The following is a 27534-nucleotide window of genomic DNA, read 5'->3' on the forward strand; positions in this document are numbered from 1 at the left end:
AGGAAAACTATTTAAAACGCCGTTTATCTCCGTTGTGTACGTTTTCCCAGTTCCTGTTTGCCAGTTCTTTTAAGAACTGACAAACAAGCTGAAGATGTTGTATGGCTTTATATGAGCCCTAAAATGATCACTAATACATAGCCACTATTGCTTCAGATTTGAGTTGGTCCAAGTCACCTTCAACTACCAAAACAGCATCCTGCTTTCACGCTAAAATTCCACCAAAACAACCGACAACATTCATGCAACATTCTTCACTCCCACTTAAATATTACTTTATTAAGACTCAGCAGTCACCAGAGGTTCCAACAACTAAATCATTAGTGTCCAGTATTGTGTTTTTCACTTTCTGTCTATTACTCGTCTTTATTCTTTATTTTCCCATATTTTTTATTTTAAAAGTGTGATTTATTGTTTTAAGATTGCAAGGGTTTTCAAAAATAAATTGATTCCCGATTCAACACAAATAGTTTTTGTCAACATACACATCTTTTATTTTGAACAAAAATACATTTATACACATTTCCCATTATTTTTAATATTTTGTAAAAACACTAATGCATGCAGTTTCTGACAATTTGTATAACTGTGAATGAATGGACACAGTGATAGCATTTCGATGGCAAACCTAACTTGTTGTGCAACATGATTACATGAACTCCACTTGAGACCCTGTGGCCTTTTCGAAATCACGGTTCGAGCTTGGAAACTGGCCTTTGGCCTGTCGAGAGCCCGTAAGGAAGCGCACTAGCAGAGACTATAATAAGCCCAAGCCCGAACTAAAGTCTTTGTTTTAAAAAACGGCCTATGTCAAATTTGTCAAAGTTTACTATTCTATTAGATATTGCTATTTAATCTTTTGAATTACCCTTTTTTTTACAAAAAGATAGTAATGTCACCCTTGTCAATAAAAGCCATGTACATAAACAATGAATGATTAAATCAGAAACTCAACATTTTGAAAGTTGATTTTTGCAGTTTTTTACTTCATCAAAAAATGGACGCTGTTTTTTAATTTGATTTCAACCCCTCAGAATAATGTTTTGTTCCCCGAAAGATAACCTCGTTCCCCTCCAAATAATACGATTTGTTCCATTCAAATATAACCTCATTCCACTGTAAATTATATTTTGTTCCCTGAAATACGAATTGCTTCGTTGAAATATTACTTTGTTCCCGCGAAATAATACTTTGCAGGAACTATATATATTTTGAAGGAATGGAATAAAAAGTAAACAAAAATGTGTCCCTTTTCGGGCTTGAAGCTTCATTACAACTATGTGACAAGAGCTGTCATAAAAATAACTGCGACATCAAACTTGACTTAAGTTGAATCTCAACCGATTTTCATGTACAAAAATTCCAATTGTTTGAAAAAAATATTTACATGTATATTTTTGTCAAAAAGGTATGTGGAGCCAAGTTCTATCCATGTAATGTTTACAAGGTGTCATCGTGCGATCTGCAGCTAACCAGATAACACCAGGGTGAAAACATTCATCCAATAATTAAGGACCTGGGGTGGATTTCACAAAGAGTTAAGACTTGTCTTATCTTGCGGTTAGGACGAGTAATACTCTCATCCCAACAAGAAAATAGCTTTAAGTTTTCAATATCTCCTAGGACTAGTCCTAAGTTAGGACTAGTCCTAAGTTAGGGCGTGTGTCCCAACTCTTAAATCGGCCCCTAGTGTCTGAGGCACTGGAAAGGACCAGTGGTGGACAAGATCAAGATTATGTACCGCTTTGGTCATTCATATTCCACTGAACAATGTACACGTGCCTTTGTACCACATCAAGTAACTAGTTATCAACCAATAAAAGTACACAATAATTTGTCTTGTATAACCGTCTGTTTTGTACACAGAAGGAAAACAAATATGGGTGGTCCTTTTCTTAAATGATTGAATAAAAGAAGAAGCAAAACCACTGCCTTTATACAGGACATAACCTTTGTAGAAAATACTGGTTTAACTCGGTGTGCCTTTAGCTGCAAACTGCCTTTCACTGTAAAGAAATAAAGAAATTAACTGATTAAATTCATTGCACCTCCATTACATACCATCAGTATTTATCTTAGTTTGCAAGATATCCTTTTAAATAAGTGTTTCCTATCACTGTTTCCTAGGCACTGGACACCAAAGACCAGTATTCTCACAAGGTGTGTATCCCTCCCAACATACGCATAAAACTACAAACCTGTGAAAATTTGGGCTCAACTGGTGGTCGGATTTGCAAGAAGGTGAGACTCCCCTGAAAACATTGCTCTGTGTTTTCACTTTTTTTTTTCTCTCAAAAACTTGATGACTAATGAAGCTGAAACTTCTACAGGTAATTTATATTACATTCATCTTCATTCACAGTGAGTGGGGATTCATATCATGGCCCAAAAAACTTGATCTACAAAAGGTATCAAAACCCTTTAAGAGACTGCACATTATTGATAACTAGCATAAAAACTTACTTGATAACAAGCAATGGAGAGCTGTTGATTAAAATACTTCAGTCCTGAGGCCCTTTAATATGCATCTGAAAGCACACAATATTGTGCATCAAGGGTGTTTTTACAAATGTTCACAGATCTGTTATTTTATACATACGTTGAGTTGAGATACACCGAGTGAGAATACTGGTCTTTGACAATTACTAAATGCGTCCAGTGTCTTCAAGAAATTCAAGCCACAGGGGAAGTCACCTTATATGCGATTGCTTCGTCCATTTAAGGGCGGCACCAGTTGCCACTTTGGGATGAGTGAAGAGACATCCAGACCGAGTACAAGCTCGACCGTACATACACATCTGCAGGAATCAAGAAAACACATTACATATAAATGAGAAGCTATCACAAAATCAAAAGAAAGTCAGACATAAAGGTTCTTAAAGAATGTTTACTCTTATTGTTATAAATAATTCAGGTTGTCTATACAAGTGCACCTGTATATTTGTTTACTATAGAGCTATTTGTTCAGCGCCCTAGAGCATGTCAACAAGATTAGGGCACAATTGTAAGTTTTAGAACTATTATTTATTTTTGCCCCAAAATTGCAATTCTAGTGATATGGCCATTATGCTAATTAGTGTTACTATGAAACTATTACATTAGGTCCTCAAACTTGCTGAACTGTTAACAGTAATTTAATCAATTATTATTATCTATTATTGTGTAAAAAGGAAGTTTGATTATTTCGAGTGCTGTCCAACACTTCCAGTTTCAAAGCTAATCATAGCGATGAATTTCTATGTTTGGATCAATTTAGTCCCAGGATGTTTAAATGAGAAAAAAAAAATATAAAAGGGCATGACAAGCAATTTTCTACAGGTAGCTTTTGCAGTCTTTAGTTCCTGTACATGGAATGACGTACGACAGATGCACAATAAGTGCACCTACTCAAATGTTATATGAAATGCTTTTACGAGGGACAAAACTCCAAGCGTAAATCGAGGTCAACTGTGTTTAATAATAGAAGGCATAGACCAGAGTCAATACAGGACGAGAGCTCGTAATAACGGGAGTCGACTGTACACAAACATTTCACGTCAAATGAAGACACCGCATTGCTAGCAATAGAGAAGTATTCAAAAGGAGATACATGAAGTAACAAATCTACAACAATCCTCAAATAAATGTGGACATTGTTGCACAAGTTCTTGATGACAAACTCAAAATGTTAAAACAACCAAATGGCAGCACAAAAGGTGAGTTAGAGTTTAAATTACACAGATAAAAATGGCAACAACGCAAAACAGGGGATACATAAATACATCTATAAAGGTGACAAACTTTTATAGACCCTCCACAAGTCGCAGTAAGAAACTTTTATTTTTCTGTTGTTGTATCCCTTCGGGGTGATCCCCTTGATTTGCTTGTATTTTGTTTTTAATTGTCATAACCACATCCATTTTATCTTTTCCCACTTCCTACCTGTTCTTCTCAGAACATTTTTTAACATTTTTTTCCTTCCTCTACAGATTATTAATAAATCATTATTTTTCACCCTATAGGTTTGTAAATACAAATAAATAATTTTGTTGGCAGGTTTTTAATCTATTTGTTTTACAGGATTGTGTTTAACCCGCTTTTTTCACAGGCTTGCGTTAACGTTTTCCTTTTCAGATTTTTTGTTAACCTTTTCCTTTTCAGATTTGTACATAACGTATATATTTCTGCAGGTTTTATAACCCTTTCTTTTACAGGACTATATTTACCGCTATTTTTTCACAGGTTTATATTAACGTTTTCCCTTTCAGGTTTGTACATAACTTTTCCTTTTCAGGTTTGTACATAACTTTTCCTTTTCAGATTTTGTACATAACTTGATTTTTCAACAAGTTTGTGTTAACCCATTTTTTCTTTTCAGGTTTGTACATAATTTATCTTTTGCAGGTTTAACCCGTTCTTTTACAGGGTCTTGTTAACCCCATTTATTCGCAGGTTTATTTTACTTTTTGCTTTCACGTCTGTTAATTAATAATCAATTCTGTACAGGATTTATAACCCGTTCTCTCCACAGGAATGGTTTAACATATTTCCCCTTGACTGTATTCCCCAACCTATTATGGCACTTGCTCCCGACACCAAGTGCATTTTACGCAAGCTTCGTAAGCTTAAGGAAAAGAACACCCGTTACATGTCACATCTTGATAACTACCGTTTTTATCGTTTGTCCAGTATCATTCCCAAAGGCCTACAGATCAAGTGTACCCCTTCCTTTGGATAATCATTGATAATCAGTTACTTGAGATAACAGACACAACTCCAGGAGTCATGCTCTATTGAAGAGTTTGAACAGATACAAGATACCATACTATGTAATGTCAAACACTTAAGGTCCACCCTAATGGACAAACAGAACAAGAAACGTATGAATGTCCAGGCTAATCATAAGAAACACACCCATAGACGTTTCCACAGTAAGAGAGCCACCATTGCTCCTCCTGTTAGGTTGCCAGAGACCAATACTGTAGTTAACCTGTCTGACATGGTCCTTACTGACCCATAGGTTACACTCCTCTCAAGGGGTCTTAAGTTTTGCCCCACACCCAGAGAACTTAACCAACTTCTTTTCCAACAGGACATGGCCCAATTCAATCGTAGGTTACACCTACGTGAATACTTTCATGTAGAGCCCTCCATGGATGACGAGTCATCTGTGGAGACCCAACCTGTTCCCCGCAACCGCTTCAGGGAAAAGAGTACTTGGGTACCCCCTAAGAACCGAGATGTGTCTCTAGAGACATACATCAATTCGGTTAACTCCGAGGTTCTTAAGGCCCCCAGTACCCCTACTCCCAATAACCTCCCCCAAGATGAGCGGCACGCCCTTACACAACTCCGCCAATCACCAGACATAGTGATTAAACGGGCTGACAAGGGGTCCGCAGTTGTAGTCATGAACACACATGACTACATTGCTGAGGGCCTTAGACAGCTCAGTAACACTGATCATTACATTGAATGTGCTTCTGATCCCACTGAATCTTTCTCCCAAGATATCAGTGACACCCTGGTTAGGATTTATAATGCCAATGGTATTGAGAAAGATACATTTAACTATCTCCTCCCACATGACCCCCGTACAGCAAGGTTCTACCTTCTACCTAAGATACACAAGCCCAATAACCCGGGGAGACCTATTGTATCTGGGAATGGTAGCCCCACAGAGCGCATTTCTGAGTTTGTCGATAGCTTCCTCAAACCCTTAGTCTGCCGTATTCCTTCCTTCATCAAGGATACCAAAGACTTTCTCCACAAACTAGATGAGGTCAAGCACCAAATACCTGACTCTGCTATTTTGGTTACTTTTGATGTTTCATCACTGTATACTAACATACCCCATCATGAAGGCATGAGTGCATGTGTCTCTGCCCTCAATGCTAGTAATCAGTCCCGCCCCTATGAAGGGGCCGTTTATGACTAAATGAGCAAACCCATATATATAGGAGCAAACCCATATATATATAGGAGCAAAACCATATATATAAGAGCAAACCCATATATTAGAGCAAACCCATATATATAAGAGCAAACCCATATATATAGGAGCAAAAATCCTACCCTTTCATGTCTCCCTGCATTGTTGTCGAACAATACATTTACCACTTTTATGGTCCAGTAACCCTTCCTTTCATTCTAAACATCCTTTGTCCTCGCCACTTCACTCCTATTGGTTCATAGCCACCAATATTGTTTCTGAAATAGAAACTTTGATTGGCTGTTATTTTCCCGCTTCTTTCTGGATCCTTTCCTTAATCCCTTTCCCCCTCTCTTTTTCTATAAATGGATATGTATTTGTTTGTACTTGTTTTATGCCTCTGAAGAAGGTCCGGATTGGATCGAAAGCTAAGGCCATCTACCCTATTCATTATAAAGGTGACAATAAATATAAATATGATAAAACATTTAAAAACAAAACATTACAAAAATGCACAGGGTATCATGACGACCCTCCTTTACATTGAAAGCCCACTATGAAATACACCATCTTAAAACCAGGGATCCCTCGCAGTTAAAAAAACTGTACCCCACTATTCCACATAGTAGACATAAGCAAATATAAGCTCCAATCTACTATTGATTCATTTAGCTCTATATTTAGGCATCATATATTTAGTTGCATGTGGGAGTTCCATACTGTGAGTTCTGTTGCTATATAAGGGAACCAACCAGCATATCTTTCAGAAGTACTGCACTCCAAAGAAATGTTTGTACACATATAATAAATTACATTTATGTCTGGAAGAAGTAAAAGATTAAGTTCATTATAAAATGATGATGTCTATCATACAAGGTCCATACAACAGTGAGTTGTACACGTTATACTATGGCCTTACCTTTGGGTGAAGGAAAGAACAGTTGACATTTGTGCAGTTTGGGTGAAATCTGCACACTTTGGCAACTTTCTGAGGCACTGAAAAAAACATACACACAAAATCATGAGCTGTTGCAAACTATAAAAGCTAACGCTCTATTGTTTCACAGTTAGTATAGTTGTTACACTCCAGTAATTTATTTACATATAGACAAAAACTATAACATAATTTGCGCGCATACCGCCAGGCAAAACCTCTGTGTTTTGGCAGCCAGAAAGTGTATGCAATTTTACTGTGCCTACGCGTCTTTTTGCCCGGCAAAATAAGCCGTATACAGTGTTTTGTCAACAGAGGGTGGTTGGAATGTAAACATAAGTCACATCGTCTATATATTATCCTATTATTAATTATTTATTTTATTTTTTTACCTTCATTGCACAAATACATTTAAAAAATGACATCGGTGCAAAAGGGAAACGCCAAACAGGCACACAGGCCTACTAAATGGGGACCCTTGTTCACACACCAAAACGGAAAGACAAGAAATACTAGTAAAAGCAAAACAATTCACAAAGATGATGGATAAAAAATATACAGGTGAACCGTTCTATCCAAACTAATCATCACTGGCTGGTGGCTAGTGGCCATGGAGGCCAGATTTAAAAAGAGAAAGAACTTGTGATTCATGTGGTTGGGTGGAGTTACATTGTGTTTACGATCCTATGTTAAAACCCACCCTTCCATGTCTTGCACCAGTCATGCATTAGAATTAAAATTTAATTCAGAACCAGAGACAAATGAGATTCAGTATGTTTTATTTCTCTCAAATATTTCGGTCTTAACATTGACATTTTCAACCTTGGCAATAAAGTAAAAGATTAATCTAGACTTTCAAAATTTCCTGCGTAGATTCTAAAACCAAGCTCACCTCATTCCCAAATGGCTTCTATAATGATAATAAAATCTAGCGAACGTGTCTACCAACAAGGTACTCAAGTCTCTTATATAGAAGGAGAGGTATAAATTGTGATAAATCAAACTGTGTACAAGTGGACATGGTTGCCGGAGGAATAAGGTCACATTTTACCCTCAGAATAATACAGCAAACAAATATATCCTGCACAAATCACATGGAGCTTTCTATTTATACCTAAAAGCTGCATAAACACTTTAAAGAATACCTGCAAAAGTGCAATCGCTGCAGCTAGTCCATAATGGGTCCTGTGAGAGCTAGCCCCATGAAAGGATAGAACAGCTTTCCCCTACCTTTTTTATGGACACTAGTTTTGTAAAATTGTTTACTCTCAACTCTAAAAATTGTTATTATTACTTACAAATACAGTCTATTTAAAATTTCAAGATTACTTATAATTTGTAATATTCTTAAAGCATGGACACTTCATGAGTTGCATTTAAATACTTTATTTGATTTATATCTCTACTGGGCAATTTAAACCAATAGTGTTAAATCCTTTCATCCAATACCTAAAGGATGTTGAAGTATTGGATTTTATATGGACTGAAAAAAAAGGGAAAAAACACACACTGAAGTCAACTATCTTCAGGTTTTGATAAAACAGAAATAAGACAGAGAAACACCATAGAGATGGACAATAACATCTCAGCGGGTTTGGGCAAATAAAAGGAGAGAAAAAAAACCACTCCTGAAGATTACTCGACTGTCACAATCCCGTCTGAAATAACCCATCATTCTGAATGAAACCTGATAACAGATTTGATTGACTTTGAGATAACTAGGTTCTACACAGCCAAGCTCCAGGGACCTCTTGCCAATCTCAGCGCCCTCTTTAGAAAACACTAACATTGTCAAGCTTACTTTAATGCTCCGCGATCTTCCACAAACCTGGGAAATTTTCTAATATAAACAGGCATGGGGGGGGGGATGCGATGGTATTTGTTAGCCTATTCCAAGCAATTGCTGGCAGAACTCAATTCCAATTTAGCCTGAAAAAGCATCAAACTTAACAAGGAACGAAGAGCTAGTCATGATTGGCAATGATAGTTTTTTTGTATAAGGTGCATACATCGCACAAAAAAACCACAAATAGGACTGTTCTTCATTGTCTACATAATGTAGTGAGAATTTGATTGAGATAAATCGTTGAACATGTACAGAACATGTACTTGCTGACGAATTCTCCACAGATGTATATTCTGGTGAAGTCACCATCTAGTATCCAAATCCGTATTCCACGCAATGCATGTAATAAATAATGTGGACATACACCCATTCCCTTTTCATATCCGACAATTAATGCCGTTTCTCAATACAATGTTTGCCTAGTTTATCGGGTGACTAAAGGTCAATTTCACTTGTATATCCAAAGTTTGACCTCACACCATTAGGACCTACCCCCCCCCATTATTAATTCAAATTTACACTGAACTCAGAGGAAATAAATTATGTTTTTAAGTGAAAAATCTGGAAATCCGGACAAATTTGGGAAGATTCTTGTGGCTGTTGCACACCAGCAGTGCACATGCTCTTCACTTTATGAATATTCAAATCAAAAACAGAAAGGGGGGGGTGCAAGGGTCCGAGTGCCAAAAGCATCAAGATGCTTGTTGTGATCCAGATTTTTGTTGTGATAGGATACCTGATCTCCAGTAATTTGTGTTACAAAATCGACGACTACATTTACAAACTCAACGTCTCAGTAGGATTTGAAAATTTGCATGGTGGAACTATAACTAAGAGAGGTTTGCGGTAACACCCTGGCCAAATGTCTCTTCTTAAAGTAGTAACCAATCAACACATAAGATATTTTTGAAAGTTTATTTATTTATGTTTACAGTTACGTAATGATATGTTTTGCTTTACTCTGTAAATAAATGTAACTGTCGTTATTCTTTTATGAGAGTACGGAAATAAATGTATTCTTGAATTGAATTGAAGATAGAGAAGGAATTGTTACCTGGTGTAGGTGCGACAATAAGGGTGGGGCTGACTGGACCCTGAGAAGCTTGTTTCCTTGTTGCATGGGTGAACGGACAGTTGGTTCTGCTGCAGCGGGCACCGTACTTGCAGTTGGGATGGATGAATAAGCATTTGTCTCCAAATTTACACTTTGGGAAGGTCCTGTAGGCAATCGAGAGACAATATTAAAGTTCTTGGTTAATTACTCTGGTACAGGATCCTTAAAAGGTAATTACATGAGTTGGTCAGCTCCATATAAAAACATTAAGAGTTAAAACATTAAATATTTCAAACCGAAAATGTTCGGTGAATAGAAAAGGGATAACCAACCTGCAAGGTGTTGTTGGATGAACGTATATGCAGTCACTACCTTTCCTGCAGGCAGGCCAAAACAAGCAGCGTTCATTGGTTGATAACTCTTTCTTGAGGGGGCTAACCGCTTCCTTCTCAAACTGCTCTGTAAGTTTCAAAAATGAAAAAAAAAAAAAATTCTGTTTGCAATCGGTGATAATTAAAATAAGAACAAAACAAATCATGCATACTTCATTTCATTTCATTTATCAACTTTGGTTGGGAAGCCAAGGTAAAAGCAGAACCTTGGAAACTTCATAAATACACATTGACACCATTTACCTCATCCAATTAAATTCACAGTACATACAAGGAAAAAATCTTAGTCAAGACACAAAACAAAATTTAATTTTGATAATGTTGACAAACGATTGGCAAAAGCTGACTGAAGATTCACGTACTCATGAAACAGAAAATGATGCCAAAATTAAAACCTGTCAAGCAAAAGAAAGATTGCTTCAGAAAATATGACAAACTGATCCCCAAAAATAATATTATGCACTTAAGCATAACACAAGCTAAAAAACCTGTAAAAAACAACAACAACACAGCCCAATCTACCTTGTGTTTCTTCTTGCGCTTTTTCAGGATGATGTGTCTGTCTGGAATAGACGTGGATGTCTTCTTCCATGGAGTACTCCTGCAGAGCATGCTGTTCAAGAAGCTGGTTCTTTTGCTGCAGTAGAGCGGCTTCCTGCTGCGCTAGCTGCAACCGCTGCTGCAGTGCATGCTCCTCTTCTGCCTGATGTGTCTGCTGCTGCTGCTGCTGCATGTTGACAAAGTCAGCGTACATGGAGCTGTTGTCAATTGTCCTGGTGAAGGAGGAGAGACGAGGTGCCACCCTGGCTGACTTCCTCTGCTTGGTGTTGGCTTTAACAGCGCCCTCTAACGTGACAATGAATTTGGGGCTCACTGGTCTGGTGGGGGAGGTCTCGCTGAAGGAAGGTGGAACGGATATATGTTTACAGATGATACAATCAAAAAGGAAAGTGTCTACAAGGCTATGCTTATGTGCATATGTCGGATATTAAAGTACGATTAATGGTACAAGTGGTGTCAATCAACTATTGTTTGACCAGACTGTCTTGCTCCTTTAATAATAATAATAATAATAATAACTTTTGATTTATATATAGCGCCTAATAATTAACACTTAATTCTCTAAGCGCTTTACAAAGAAGTACACTATACAATCTACAATAACATAAATATAAGGGGACAAATAACACCACTACAAGCAAAACGACACAACAATACAAGAATGGTTAACTATTGTAAGAAAAGGTGTGTCTTTAAGGCACTCTTGAAATCATCAAGGGAAGATGTATTCCTGATCGTCAGGGGCAGAGAATTCCACAGAGTTGGATCCGAAGGGACTGCTCGCCAGGGCAACTGTGAAAAATGCAGTCACTGGTGATGAGGGCAGCTGTTTGGATGGCAGCTCCACACTCACAGGCTGGACTTACAATCAAGTCCATCGAGAGTATGTCTGCTCGCAATCGACCATGACCAGTACATCAACGTTTAACCTGCACCAAGGGCAGGGGACATCGAAGTGGCTTGGGGCTTGGTTTGTCGATATAATAATAATAATAATAACCCGTTTTTATATAGCGCTTTTCACACCCGGAGGGCGTCCCAAAGCGCTTCACATTATTACCCCTGGTCACTGGGCCTTAATTCACTCCTTAAACCATCTCAGCTCCCTGGTGGGGAGTATGCAGCCTGTGCAACATTAATATGCGCTACTCGGCTAAATCAATCACAAGAACCATCTCTGCCCTCACAGGTACCCATTTACCCCTGGGTGGAGAGAAGCAATTATAGTTAAGTGTCTTGCTCAGGGACACAAGTGTCACGACCGGGATTCGAACCCTAACTCTGCTGAACAGAAGCATCAGAGCTTGAATTCGGTGCTCTTATCCGCTCAGCCACGACATGATGTAAACTTTGACCAATCTACACTTCCCATTGATATGTCAGTATGTGACGTTTATTAATTTGAAACTACTCATGGTTGTAATGCCATGGGGGGTCTATACAGTAAAACTCACCTATGGCTGCTCTCAACTACCCCTGGAGTTGGTGTATAGGTAGGCTGCTCCGCCTTCTTCACTACATTCTCATCTCGTATAACATAGATCACTGGTTGGGATGGCATTTCTGTTTCCATGCAGATTTGTCTAGTATCAAGCACCTCATTGTCATCTGACATTAAACAGCACACAGTGCAAGAGTTATTATTAGTTCAATTCTTTACTAGTGTTCCTTTTTGACGTTTACTATTAGAAACAGAACCCAGAGAAAACTGCTTAGCTCAGTTGAGAGACCATCTAGTAGATATTGTTTGTTAGTGAAAATACTGATCTTTGTCAATGCTCTGTATTTTTGACCGGGTGAGGGCGTTCTCAATAGTATTTTTATCACTTCCGGGGGGTATAACCGATTCGCTCTGCACAATTTTAATCGGCGTTCTTTCACTTTTGTTGCGCAATAGTTTTAAGTTGCTTCAGAGGTGGATTGTAACGTCTCCTTTTTAGTCTTATTGTCCATGATGTCTGTGGTGGTAATGTGTTCCAGTCTTTAATAACTGTTTTGGATTTCAATGAATATACCCCCAGAAGTGATACAAATATGTTTGAGAGCGCCCTCATGTGGTCAAAAATACGGCGCATTACCAAAGGTGTCCAGTGCCTTTAATATGTAAAAATATTCCCACCTTGCTCCTCATCGTCAGCATAATATTCCTCCACCTGCTGTGAGGTTGAGCTGTCTGAAACTGTTATAAACTCCTGGGTGTCATAATCTCGCTCGGATAGTTCCATCATCTTTGAGCGGGATACCAGACCTGGTGCTGGCATTTCAAGAGTGAGCCTTGATTTGATGCTTTGCTTCGCAGCATCGTTGACGGCTTTCAAGAGGTTTCTTCTTGGAACTGATGACTGTAGTTTCCTTTATTAGAGTTTAGAAAAACAAGAACTGAATTAGGCTAAGCAGCTACATGCCTTGTACACAATTTCTAATTTTATGCCACTTAAGCACCTTCCACACTACACTTTGATCCTGAGAATGTTTAATACAGAGATAATTCGGATTAAGTGGAGTGTGGGCATTGACACTACACTTCTCAGGACTTAAAATTCTCCTGATTAACAAACCCAGCACTGGCCTCATCCGTAAAAAATTTAACCCTGCCCAGGACCAGGGTCAATCCGCCAATCTCGGTGTTAGTATGGAACTTGGTTAATGTTTCTCTTTGTTAGATATTGCAGTGTGAAAGGAATCTCTGGGTCAGTTTTAATCTAGAAGACTTTTTACACATGCCGCCAAGTTGCAAGGATCCAAGGTGGTACATGTTCGTGTAGTTAGTGTAAAAAGGGCTAGATGTAATGTTTTTGTAAAAAACAATACAATGTCATCGCACTTCATTGATAAACATACTGCACGTATCATGTAATAATTCAGCTACTATTGCCACATAATGGTTGACAACTTTGAGGCTTTTTAATTCAACACATCATACAAAGACCCAACAGGGCCCAATTTCATAGAGCTGCTTAAGCAAAAAATTTGCTTAAGCACGAAAATAGCTTGCTTATTTTACACATGTTACTGGCAAAAATTTCATGCCATGTACATTGCTTGTGACTAATATTTAGCTGTTGTTTACTTAGCTAAACAATTGAGTGGAGTCTTAGCGGTAATCTGGTTTTACAAAGCAAAGATTTTGTGCTTAAGCAAAATTCTTTACTTAAGCAGCTCTATGAAATTGGGCCCAGGTATAAAACCAAGACTATCAGCCCCTGACGGTAACTCTTATTATTATTATTATCATTATTAATGTTTTTTTATTAAAACACTGCAATACAGCAGCTAAAAAGCCGAAATGCACAGTTTACAAAAAAGTCATTAAAAAACATTACTATTATATAATAATAAAAAAAAGAAAATGTTGATGTATAAACACACAGGCAACAAATTTGTGACAGAAACACATTAAAGAGACATGTTGCCCAAGATCGGTCGAGTTGATCACCAAAAAGCGCCCGAGATCGTCCCCCACTTTAAACTGCATGCGGCCGGATAGACAATTCGAGAGTAGAGCAGAATAATCCACATAAATACCCCCCGAAACTGCGCAAAATGGCAGACCACGCCAGCTCACGACGCAAAAAGAAAAACCATACAACCCCGAGGCATGCCTGCACGGACCACCATAATCCACTCCCAAACCATCCATCACACCGCAAACCGCAAAGCAGTCCATAACAAACGGGTCTCAAACGCCCTCCCAAGACCAACCCGCTCGATCCAAGGCAACGCATCCCACAAAAGAAAACAAATATTAAAAAGAGCACAAAAACAATTAGATAAGATTAGAAAACCAACCATCGCTCACTTAGAAAAACCAAAATAATTGTCATTAAAGTTACAGTGCTCACTGATTACTAATGAGACTAAGAGTCGCTACATGGCAAAAAATAAAGAAATGGCAAATCACAGTTGGCAAGAACACATTCGGTAATAACAATAAAAAAAAGGCTCTTTACAGTACAGTACATCAGGCCGGAGTACATTGAAACCGATTGTAATAAATCATGATTCAGAAGTGCAACAAGAAAAACAGAAATGACAAAAACCAGGAGTAAAATAAGTTCTTTGTGAATTCGGTCACAAATAGTTTTGCTTCAAGAAATTAATAAGCACAGTTTTGTTTGACTCGTGACTCAAACTCAAGTCCAACTTGAACCACATTATCGATAACTCGATCAATGCCTAAGACTCGGACTCAGCTATCTGGGCCAAATTTCATAGAGGTGCTAAGCACAAAAATTTGCTAAGCATGAAATTTCTTCCCTGATAAAAACAGGATTACCAACCAAATTTCCAAGTGATTTTCAGGATAAGCAAAAACAGCTGAACACCAGTAACAAGCAATATGCAACAAACGGAAATTTGGTTGGTAATCCTGTTAATATAAAGGAACAAATTTCATGCTAAGCAAATTCTTGTGCTACGCAGCTCAATGAAATTGGACCCAGAAAACAGAGTTGGGACTCAGACTTGAGGTTTATTCAAACATTAATTTGTTTGTAAAGAATCAAAGAGTGAAATCTGAAGAGTTAGATACAACTTCTCCAGCAGTTGCGAGCTTCAGGGTTTCATTGACATTTCAACCAGCCTCCATTAGGGGCCTCGAGAAGACACAGAAAGGTTAAACTACTCATTAGTGTTTCTTTTTGCTTAAAGACACTGGACACTATTGGTAATTGTCAAAGACCAGTCTTCTCATTTGGTTTATCTGCAACAAATACACAAAATAAAAAACCTGTGAAAATTTAAACTCAATTGGTCGTCTAAGTTGCAATAATAATGGAAGACAAAACACCCTTGTCACAAGATGTTGTGCGCTTTCAGATGCTTGATTTCGAGACCTTAAAATCAAAATCTGAGATTTCAAAATCAAATTAAAACTAGAAATTTAGAGTTTGTTTTACAAACTCTAGGTGTTCGGTTTCCGGGAGTAAAAACCTGGTGTAAACAAATATTCCGCCTTGCTTTGTTTTCAAGATTTGTACTCAAGTTTCACCTCAATCGAACATTGGTTTGGCATACACACAGCTTTGAAAAGTGCACCTTTAAAGCAATACCACCTGACACATGACGACCTCATCAAGCTAAGCTAGCTGCACGGATGCGATGCTATTATGAAGGAGCTTATGTATACCAATTTTGAAACAATTGTCACAAACTCTGACACAAACATCTAGTAAAAGTGTATTTGTAGATGTATATAAGCTGCCGCCAGAGGGCGCACTTATTTTTGGTGACGTCATCAGAAGTGTTTTTTTTAAACCAGACCTTTGCCAGACTTGTATGCTGTGATGGTAAAGCAACAAAGGATGTATATTTCAACCTAAAAGCCCTTAAATAATGCCTTTCAAATCATTTTTACAGTCATTTCCGGTATGAAAAATTCACCAACATGTCCATTTTTTTTAAGTATGTAAAGCCCTTTCATATGATGTATAGATTGTCAAAATGGCTGATGTGGTTGAGGAAACATGAAGTTACGAAAAATTTACGACTGTAGAAAGAGACTAACTAACCGAAAGGCAAATGTACCTGACATTATGTTGAAAACGCCTCGAACGCATACTAAACGATCAACACGTGGCGCAGAGCGTGACTATGCTCCTCAATGCACCGCATACTTATACGTGGTGACCGCAATGCAACGCATACTTACACGTGGTGACAAAGTACATGTACATGTAATTGTAAAATCTTTACGCGCAATCAATGGGGGAATTTTGTAGTTCTTTATACATGAATTTTAGATTTTTCAACCTCGATTTTGAACCGGAAGACAATATCAAAATGGGGTCATGTCTGCGAGGCGTTTACAGAGTTTTTAACGACCTTTCCGATGATGTGTCGATTGTAGGAATCCATCATGGAGATCAAAAGTTATGATTTTTTTGAAATAATAATAATAATAATAATAATAATAATAATAATAATAATAATAAAACCATTCTTATATAGCGCATATCACCGTGAGGTCCCTATAATAAACTTTGAATTTTCATAACTCAAGAATTGATGACGTCATCATGACGTAACTACACATTTTTCTTCTCCTAATAAATATCTAACTATGTGCGGAGTTTTAAGTTTAACCGAGTTTGGGAAAGTTGTTTCTGTTAGCGGACAAGGGACGCTGAGAAGAAGAAGAAGTATGAAGAAAAAGAAGAAAAAAAACCAAACAAAAATAAGAGGTGTTCCGGGCCGTTGCCCCGAACTCCTAATAATTAGTGGGAAATTACTTATCAAAAACTACATTACTTCAAAGGGAGCAGTTTCTCACACTGTTTTGTACTAACAGCTCTCCATTGCTTGTTACCAAATAAGTTTTTTTTAAGCTAACAGTGATTACCGAGTGTCCAGTGCCTTTGGAATACATTAGTTTGTTTTGGAAAATGGACCCCTCATCTACAATCAAAGAGAACAGCATGTAAGTCCCAACACATTTGTTTTCTTCTTCTTTCATCCCTATACCTAATTTTGTACAAATATCTGTCAGGATTTTCTGATGCATTACTATTTTTCCAGAATATTTTTAAATATTTTTTTTATTTTTAATATTTAAAATTTTGAGAAAATAGAATTAGCTGTTGCAAACAACTTACCAACCAAATGGACCGAGAGTATAAATGCAAAAAATAGTAAATGGCCTGACGTTTCGACCCTAGCAGAGTCTTTCTCGAAGGCTAAATGACAACACAACAAACATGAACAGGTAACTAAGTGAAACATAAGCAGTGAAGTGGAAATACATGAATGGGGTTAGAAAGCATACATAAAAAAGCAGGGGGTAAACAATGAATAGGGGGACAAACAAGGGGGGGGGTGAAGGGAAGGGGCTGGCTTGACCACAAGCAAGAATATGGAAACACAAAGGACAACATCAAGGGTGGTGAGGTTGGGTAAAAAGTAATTTATTCTAGTGAATGAGGCTCAGGCTAAAAGGCTATGGGGAAAAAAAGGAGACGGCAAAACAAAAGGTTTATTAGTCGTTTCCTTCTTGGATGTTCAGACCATGGGGTTGAATGGTCTGGAGGCGTCTAATCCAGAGTTTCTCCCTACTCAAACGCACAGTCTCTCTGTGGTTGCCTAGTGCCTCTATGCCCTGTAAGATCATGTCAGAAATGGAGTGATTAGGAAGATTGAAGTGATGACCTACAGGTGTATCTAGCTTTTGGGTCTTGACTGTAGATCTGTGGCCGTAGAAACGCCTCTTGAGTGTAGTTCTTGTTTCACCTATATATTGAACACCACAGACTCTGCAAGATATGAGATAAATGAGATTAGTGGTGGTGCAGGTGACATGACCCCTTGTCTTATGGGTGGTACCGCCGGTGTTACTGGTGAAGGAGTCCGATTCCCTGATGTGTTGTCTACAGACGATGCATTTGGAGATGTTGGAACACCTAAAAGTTCCCTGTGGTAGAGGGGGATTAACATCATCATTAATGGGAGGGACTTCTGCTCGGACAATGAGACTGTGCGTTTGAGTAGGGAGAAACTCTGGATTAGACGCCTCCAGACCATTCAACCCCATGGTCTGAACATCCAAGAAGGAAACGACTAATAAACCTTTTGTTTTGCCGTCTCCTTTTTTTCCCCATAGCCTTTTAGCCTGAGCCTCATTCACTAGAATAAATTACTTTTTACCCAACCTCACCACCCTTGATGTTGTCCTTTGTGTTTCCATATTCTTGCTTGTGGTCAAGCCAGCCCCTTCCCTTCACCCCCCCCTTGTTTGTCCCCCTATTCATTGTTTACCCCCTGCTTTTTTATGTATGCTTTCTAACCCCATTCATGTATTTCCACTTCACTGCTTATGTTTCACTTAGTTACCTGTTCATGTTTGTTGTGTTGTCATTTAGCCTTCGAGAAAGACTCTGCTAGGGTCGAAACGTCAGGCCATTAACTATTTTTTGCATTTGAAATTTTGATTAGACTCAACAATGAGGACACAAAGCCACAACCGAACCCTTTTAATGGTTCACCTAAGAATTCAATGGAAACCTTGCATTCTATTTAACTGACATGTAAAATATCTCTAAATAGAATTTCACGAAGCACGTGAATTGTGTGAAACACGTGTTCTGTACATGTGACCGATAATCTTCTTGAAGGGAAGACTGGCTTTGTTGTGCTATTTTGGCTACAAATTAGACCCAAACACCAAAATTTTGAATGTCTTCCAGGAGTAGAGCAGAATATTCCTTAAAGAAACCCTTAAATTTTGCTGTTTTCCAATCATCTCAAAAAAGCCTGTGGTCGTATGATTTCTGAAAGATATTTTTTGTTCAGATAAATCACCTAATCTTTGGAGTCAGTTTTACTTCGGTTTTAAAGGCAGTGGACACTATTGGTAATTACTCAAAATAATTATTAGCATAAAACCTTACTTGGTGATGAGTAATGGGGAGAGGTTGATAGTATAAAACATTGTGAGAAACGGCTCTCTCTGAAGTGGAGTAGTTTTCGAGAAAGAAGTAATTTTCCACGAATTTGATTTCGAGTTTAGAATTTGAGGTCTCGAAATCAACCATCTGAAAGCACACAACTTCGTATGGCAAGAGTGTTTTTTTTTCATTCATAGTTATCTCGCAACTCCGTCCGACGGATCGAGCTCAAATTTTCACAGGTATGTTATTTTATGCATATGTTGAGATACAGCAAGTGAGAAGACTGGTCTTTGACATTTACCAATAGTGTCCACTGGCTTTAATGATAACCATTTGTTCAGATTATGGATAATTAGGGCCTTAGAGTTATTAAACAGTTACGACTAAACCCAAACTAAGGATTTTAATTGAGAGAGCTCAAAGGAAGTGTGTTCCACAGTGCAAAGCCTTGTTGTTATCAAGACACGAGGCAATTAGCCTTTTTTAAGGGTACTGTGGACCACTATAATTAGTGCTCTGTTTGATACAGACAAATTTACCCAAACCAGTGTCAGTGTGAAAGCGGCTTTCATTGATGTGTTACATCATACAACATACCTGCCAACAATTGACATTTTGAAAAAGGGACACAAACCATGTGAGAGCTGATCGTCCAATGGCGGGGGACTCTAGGGTCTAGCTGCCCAGGGTAGAGCTGCCCATGCAAGGGCACGGCTGGGTTTGGTCTCTTTTAGGCCTGCAACTGCTTACCCAGACCTCTGACCTGAAGAAGAGTTCCCTCAGGTAACAGCATCGTCTTTTTCACTGCTGTTTATTAGTTGGGGGCTTTTGCTCAGTGTAAAATCAATGTATGCTCCACACCTACACATTGGAACTTCTTGGTATTTAGGTGGTTTTGTCTTCTCCTTAAACATTAAGACAGTCCAGGGCAAAACGTGACAGTTGGCTAAGCAGCCATTTAGAAGGGAGGGAGGGGCTTCAAAACCTCCTGGATTAAAGGCAGAAGACACTATTGGTAATTACTCAAAATAATTATTAGCAAAAAAAACTTACTTGGTAATGAGTAATGGTGAGCTGTTGATAGTATAAAACACTGTGAGAAACGGCTCCCTCTGAAGTAATGTAGCTTTCGAGAAAGAAGTAATTTTCCACAACTTTGATTTCGAGACCTCAGAATTAGATTTTGAGGTCTTGAAATCAAGCATCTGAAAGCCCACAACTTCTCATGACAAGGGTGTTTTTTCTTTCAATATTATCTCGCAACTTTGACAAACAATAGAGCTCAAACTTTCACAGGTTTGTTATTTTATGCATCTGTTGAGATACTCAAAGTGAGATGACTGGTCTTTAACAGTTACCGAAGGTACCCAATGTCTTTAACAGCTGCCAAGATGCATCAGGGGGAAGTCCTTAGAAGACATGGCTTTATCTACAAATGTTTAGTAAAAGTTTTTGGGTAACCTAGGTAGCATAAGATTAAAACCTGGGTAGCATAAGATGTAAACGTGGCATCTTCTCGTTGCTCTACCATCTACAGCTACTGGTGCAGGAAACACAGAGGTCAGTGGTTCAAACTCCGCAACAATCAATTCGAGAAAAAAGAATCAAACTGCATTCACACATAAAAGTTGGTTTCCTTTAAGTTCTACAAAAGTGAGAAAATTGCTTTACCTAACAATCTTGATGCGTCTTGGTCCTGCCTGTGTGGTTTTGGGCGGTTCTTTCCTAGTCAGTGTAGAGAGGACTTGACTAGTAGAAGCTTCTGCAGCACATACAGCCTTCTTCAGTAAGGAGGTGTTGGCCTGCTTGGCCATAGGGAGTGTTGGTCTGCAACACAAAGGAGATGAGAAGTGTGGTCAGTTTTTTTTTTTTTTTATCTAGGCAGAACACAAACGCCACACATAGAAAAATAAAAATAAAAAACAGGACTACAGAGAAGTTTAGAAGGTCCCTGTGAATGTCAATAGTATATTTCATGGGATGGATCTATTGTTCTGGGCCCAATTTCATGGGTCTGCTTACCGCCGATTTCTGCGCTTCCCCGCTTGACATGCTAGCGCTGAATTTCTGCGCTAGCCTTGTCCCAATGTAAGCGTAGAATTCCTAGTAGCGTGGAGTACGCACACGTACAAGCCGAAATTTGCCACTAACCCGTGAAATACGCTTCCCATAAGCACAGAATTCCCTGCTTCCGTAAACGCCGATTCTGTGCTTACGGTAAGCAGAGTCATGAAATTGGGCCCAGGTCAAGTGTGGCAAAATGTAAGAATTCATAGAATGAGGAAAATTAGCAAACCTTCTTTGTGGAAGGACAGTGCTGGCCACTTTCTTTCCAAAGCTAGAAGGTTCATCACTGTCTTCATCCTCCTGGACATTCAAAACTTGACCAATCACAGAGCCAGGTGCCTTGCGCTTTCGTGAAGTCTGCAGCAAAATCCACATCAAATTAAAGTTTTAAAATGCTACATTGAAAAAAGTATGGTCAGTAATGAACATAGACAAGGATGAAATTTGATGAGTGTGAACATACCTGGGTTTTTCCTTATTTAATAATAACGGCCATATCTCGTTGGGCCCAACCATTGTTCTTAAAGTGCAAGCTTCAGGCATTATGCCAGGTTTCCCAAACCGAAACAGAGGGCTTGATTACAGTGGCGCAAGACCAGTCTCTAAGGACAAATGTAATGAAGGCAAGGATAGAGAAAGCAAACGTCTCTCCTATGTGTAGAATGTGCAATAAAGCAGAGGAGACTGTATTTCATATTGTTAGCGAATGCAGTAAGATGGCCCAGACGGAGTACAAAGGAAGACATGACAAGCTGGCCAAGGTGATTCACTGGGATCTGTGTAAGAAGTATGGTGTCAAAGTGCTTGCGAAATGGTACGACCATGTTCCGGAGAAAGTTGTAGAGAACGACCAGGTCAAGATCCTATGGGACTTTAACATTCAGACCGATCATGTTATACAACATAGGCGTCCGGATGTTGTGCTATTAGATAAGACGAAGAAGATGTGTCATCTCATTGACATAGCTGTGCCAGGTGATATAAGGGTAGCTTCGAAGGAGATGGAAAAGATCGAGAAGTACCAGGACCTGGCCAGGGAACTTCGTAAGATTTGGCAGGTAAAGGTAAAAGTAGTCCCCGTGGTGGTTGGAGCACTTGGCACCATTCCCAAAGCACTGGGGAAACATCTAGATGAAATAGGGACAAATGTGTGGGTAGATCTGTTACAGAAGGCAGCGCTTTTGGGAACAGCGAGGATCCTGAGAAAGACCCTTGAGATCTAAGGCTACGGGACGTAGCCCGGCTCGAGGAGTTACCGGCACAAAGGAAAATGAGATCTTTCTTTTGCATGCTGTGATAAAAAGAAATAATAATAATAATAATAATAATAATAATAATAATAATAATAATAATAATAATAATAATAATAATAATAATAATAATAATAATAATAATAATAATAATAATAATAATAATAATAATAATAATAATAATAATAATAATAATAATAATAATAATAATAATAATAATAATTTACAAGGTGCTACGGCGCATTAAGCAGCCACAACCAGGGACACCGGGGCGAACCCCTTCTCTTTTCGATAAGTGCACTGGGTTCTTTTACATGCGTTACACAACACATGGGACCAACGGCTTTACGTCCCATCCGAAGGACGAAGCAATGGTTAAGTGTCGTGCTCAAGGACACAGTGTCATGGCTAGGGATTGTGCTGGGCGTTACATTGTATTTTGCTCCGAGTGCTGGACAAAAAATTGTGAGTCCTTGGTGCGCCCTGCCCAGCACCTCCCACGGTGGCTCCAACACGGATTACCTGAGTTGGTGATACTTTGTTTGTTGCCGAGTGATGATGGGATGACACTTTCTTGATGACTTCTTTTGGTTGCGACGATGTACGAGACAATGCCTTGGGCTGGAGCGGTGCAATTACAGCAGACTGTCTCTTTGCCGTCTCTGAGTCCACCTCTTCCTGAGCAAGTTCTTCATCTAAGAAATCATTGGTTTCTGGCTTCAAGGAGATGACCACTTGGGTGGGTTCCGGCTTAGTTCCTTTCGCAGCAGCAAATGAAGGCATCGATGCGGTTGGGGGCATTATCATGGTCGTCTCTACGGAATGACCTGGTTTACCTGGCTGTGGATCAATACCCTTGGTTTGCTTTTGATGTGCTCCTGATGCTCCCGCTACTTTCTTCTCTTTAATCTTTTTGGTTTTGGTGGTGCTTTCCTTGACTTTCTTTGGCTTTGGTTCCGAAGCTGGCTGTGAGAGCTTAGTGAGGACAGTGTGCAACCTGACACAAAGATATGATTTGATTTAGTCAATAGTTTCCAAATGCAAAAAATGAAGGATTCAGAAGGACAGAGGGCTGTCATGGCTGTAGGGACAAGTAACAGTTGTTTATCACTGGGTTGAGCATTCAAATATTATCTAAGTCCAAACATGTTGGTGTGAAGTGACATAGCAGAGGAGGATATCGGAGGATTGAGGTCACCTGTAGGCCTAGGGAATAAGGATTAATGTTTTTCATTTGGTCATCTGTAGAGCACTGGCAGTCAACACATCAAGATCTGGGCCCAATTTCATGGCTATATTTACCCTATTAAGCAAAGAATCGGCACTTGCGGAAGCAGGGAATTCTGCGCTTACTTGAAGCGTCTTTCATAGGTTAGAGGTCAATTTTGGCATGTGTGTGTGTGTGTGTGTGTGTACTCCACACTACTAGGCATTCTACGCCCAAGCGGAAAATGGTGATTGTTATTGCAGAGTTCGATGGAAAGCAGAGCCATGAAATTGGGCCCTGTACTCTTTGTTGGAACTTACCAGGACGTGAAAATCAATGTATTGTTTCCAAGAAACAGGGACAAGTCATCCGTCATCTGGGCCTCTGTTTTCTTGTTCGCAACCATCACCATGATATAATCTGGTAGTTCATCATCTGGAGAAAAATCAATCATATTACAGGTTTTAGTTTAATGCCTCAAGTCCGTTCACTCAGTTTTTTTACTTTTTTTGACAAACCTCACAGAATAACTTACAGTTAAGTTACATCGGTGTAAGCGTACTGTATGTAATACCAAATAAAATATTCTTTATCCTAGGCCTGGAATTTCATCTTCGAAAGGGCTAGACCATTTTCATTTTGTACAGGGCACTCCATCGGAAAATCCTAAAAGTCAATGGGAAACTTTTGAAGGGGCTCCAAAGACCAGGGGTAACGGAGGCCATTGCCTGCGTGGTTTTCCAGGCTTGTTATCCCAATGCAAATTTAACAAAAGAGTTTTGCAGTACCCATTCCTAAAATGTAGGATTCGAACCGCCTTTAGGTATCGGGCAATGGTCTTGTTGGTAAAACATTTGCCCTAGAACGGCAAAAGTTGTGGGTTCGAATCTCACTCCAATAATATGCCTGTGCATTTATGTTCACAGAACTCGGGAAAGTACTGCGTCTACACTGCTTCACAGACATCAGTGTAAGGGTAAAACCAAGTAGTTAGAGTCTGATTTGTTGCACATATTATCGGCAAACTTTGTATTTAAACTTACCCACATAAGATCCTAGATCAACAAGCTTGGCCTTTATTGCAGACTGAAATAAATGAAAAAATACACTAGTTTTATTTTGACATTCAAAGCACTTCCAGAGCAACTCCCTTAAACTGAACAGATTTTCGTCTACATGTATTTTAATCCTCATTTTCAGTTTCTCTAGTCAGTAGATATTTAGTATTTAAGCAATGTGAACAAGTACACCAACACAAAACTTTCAACCTTTTAAAAAGGTAGAGTGTCATGGCTGAGTGGTTTTAAAAGAGCACCAAATTCAGGTTATGGTGGTTAAGTCACTAAAGTGTGGGTTCGAATCCCGGTCGTGGCACTTGTGTCCTCAAGCAAGATACTTGACTATAATTGATTCTCTTCACCCAGGGCTATAAATGGGTACCTGTGAGGATAGAGGTTGATTTGTGTATGAAAAGGCCTTAGGAACGCCACCGCAGCTCGGGGCTGTATACCCACAGGCCACTGAGAAAGATTAAAGGGATGTTATAGGCCCAATAATGTAAAGCGCATTGATATCATATGGTTATTTTGAAATGCGCTTTATAAGAATTTGTTATTATTGTCATGAAAACCCGTCAAAGATTGTGCCATAAAGACAATGTAAGATGACAAAACAAACAGTAGTTATTACAGTATAGACCGACGCTTCAACCAGCTAGTAATTCATTTGCCCAGACAGACGTGAAATGCGCACCACATAATTTCACAACGTAACCTTTGTTCTAACTGGCGTGCTGAGTAAATCTGTACTGCGGATCTGCCCAGCGTGAAAAAGGGTAATCAAGGTGCGCATCTCATGCCCATCTACTCAAGAGATAAATGAGCGCACTGAGTCAATCACTCTGGTCTTTGAGTATGACATTAGTAGATTGAAGCAGTTGATTGTAGTCGTATGATTGTCATGATTGTTGAATGTTGTTGTAAGGTTTTTGAGTGGACCTGATTTTTGACAAGTAAAGTTTTCAAGCAAGTTGATGTATCAATGTGAACTAATGCACACTCGCGGCTCAAAAATAATTAAATTTTCTCCAAAAATATGTTTTTCAACATGTATTCCGTATGACGCCACCACTTTTTAACTGATATTAACAAAAAGGGACACCTCATTCTCATTGAGGTAAATTAGATACTATTCATGCCGAATAAAAAAGTGGTGGCGCAATATATACGGAAACCGTTCCTTTTTATTTACCATGACACAGGAACATCTCAATCAATTGGATTTGCCATCCGTCATGGGTCTACTCCTAGAACTGGAACAGTTTCCGTATGACGCCACCACTTTTTCATTCAAAATAAAATAATATAGTATCTAATTTACCTGATTGATATATCCCTTTTTGTAAAAATGAGTGAAAAAGTGGTGGCGCCATGCGGAAAGTTATCCCAGCATTTAAATACAAACAGCATGGACTCGGCTCGGAGATAGAAAAATAGCTCTATGCAAACAGTAAACACACACACAGAACACGACGACCGTCGAGCCAGACGAGTTGGCATAAATAGTATTAATTAACCATCTTTCTCTTTGCCATTCCGGTATTATTTTCTCACCCTTATCTTTTGACTCATCTCACTGCTACCGATATCCATCGTCGATATATCAGTGCATAAAATCTCCTTTAATGTGCAAAACAAACCGGCTTGATTCTTGCTCTGCAGACCGAAGTGCTTGTCAGCTTGTAGTTTGTACACACACAACATGCACATGTACGTTGCAGTCGAGTGTACAGGAAATTCGTGTACATGATGTGCATGTACAGTACACGTTACACGTATGCCTACGAATTGGAAAGAAGACTGGGTACAAACATTATTCACCCGACTAAGTGACGTCACACCCCTCGTTTTTGCGGAAACTTTTTCGAGATTCGAGGCCGTCCACCTCAAAATATGGGCCAATTTTAGAAGCAGTAAAATTTTGCCAATTGCCTTTCTATGGTAAACAGCTGCAACCTTTTTTAGTGGCAAATAGTGGCGCATGCAATTATGTCCTAAATTGCATGTGTAATAATGTCCGCCGGACGGTTTTGCATATTTTTATGCAAATGTGTCCGCCCGGACGCTGCTGCATAATGCAATTGTGTCCGCCCAGACACATTTGCATATGCAGTTGTGTCCGCCCCCGTGCAAAACCGTCCTTGCAGTAAATGGAACACGTTCACCATTTTTTACAAGCTAAGTATAAGTATAAAGTGCATGTCATGAATGACATGGGAACCGTTCGGCCGTTGGGTATTCGCTGCAAGCAGAAAATACGTAAATAATCATGCTGCATTTATTTAGGTTCAGTGCATGCACGCTCGCTTACGCGCGCACATACATGTACAGTCATGTACATGTCCGCCAGACGTTTTTTGCATAACCCCGGACGCGTTTCTTCCATTACCCCGGACACGATTGCATATGCAAAAGTGTCCGGAGCGGACAATATTGCATGGCGGACACAATTACATCTGACAACAGGCCCAAAGAAAGATGAACACGTGGCTAACTTGACAAAAGTCCTTCGAAATAATATCACAGGCATATTACTGTGGTTTGGATTCGAACCCACGACTCTAGCAATTCTGGAGCAGTGTCTTACCAACTAGACCACCGAGATTGCCCAGTAGCTTGAGGCAGTTCCAATCCTATGTTTTGGCAGCGAGTGTTGAGAAGCATAAAAATAGGGGAAACAATTTACTTGAAATTGTCCCTCAATATTTGCTCTCGTGATCATCGCAGCTGCTTCTACAATGCCGTCCAAGGACGAAGGCCGAATGATTATGATGACTGACTGAACTGTCTAGATCGCATAAAGATAATTTGCAGAGTTGCAGGACACCAAGTTACAAAAGCCCATTGCCTCAATTAAATTAAACACAAAGGGG

General features: G+C 39.1%; 1 protein-coding gene across 1 annotated transcript; it reads right to left on the reverse strand.

Moving 5' to 3' along the window:
* Positions 1-416: 416 nt before the first annotated feature.
* LOC117296715 (zinc finger CCCH domain-containing protein 14-like) lies at positions 417-26345 on the reverse strand. Its single transcript, XM_033779762.1, has 14 exons — positions 26216-26345; positions 24647-24689; positions 23924-24038; positions 22919-23393; positions 21376-21503; positions 20751-20906; positions 12818-13050; positions 12153-12306; positions 10660-11033; positions 10078-10204; positions 9746-9909; positions 6831-6907; positions 2695-2798; positions 417-2006 (listed from the first exon to the last, which is right to left on the reverse strand). Exons 1-14 carry the CDS (start codon positions 26252-26254, stop codon positions 1970-1972), a joined length of 2226 nt encoding a protein of 741 aa, XP_033635653.1. The 5' UTR covers positions 26255-26345; the 3' UTR covers positions 417-1969.
* Positions 26346-27534: the final 1189 nt, after the last annotated feature.

This window comes from Asterias rubens, chromosome 1, assembly GCF_902459465.1.
Source record: "Asterias rubens chromosome 1, eAstRub1.3, whole genome shotgun sequence".
Taxonomy (NCBI): Eukaryota; Metazoa; Echinodermata; class Asteroidea; order Forcipulatida; family Asteriidae; genus Asterias; species Asterias rubens.

What these genes read in the sequence shown, in the direction of transcription:
- LOC117296715 (XM_033779762.1), bottom strand. Translation starts at nt 26,254, where the DNA reads ATGGATATCGGTAGCAGTGAGATGAGTCAAAAGATAAGG. An exon ending in AGACGCATCAAGATTGTTAG is followed by an intron (nt 13,051 to 20,750) that starts GTAAAGCAATTT and finishes ACTCTAATAAAG; the next exon opens with GAAACTACAGTCATCAGTTC. An exon ending in TGCTGACGATGAGGAGCAAG is followed by an intron (nt 12,307 to 12,817) that starts GTGGGAATATTT and finishes GTTTAATGTCAG; the next exon opens with ATGACAATGAGGTGCTTGAT.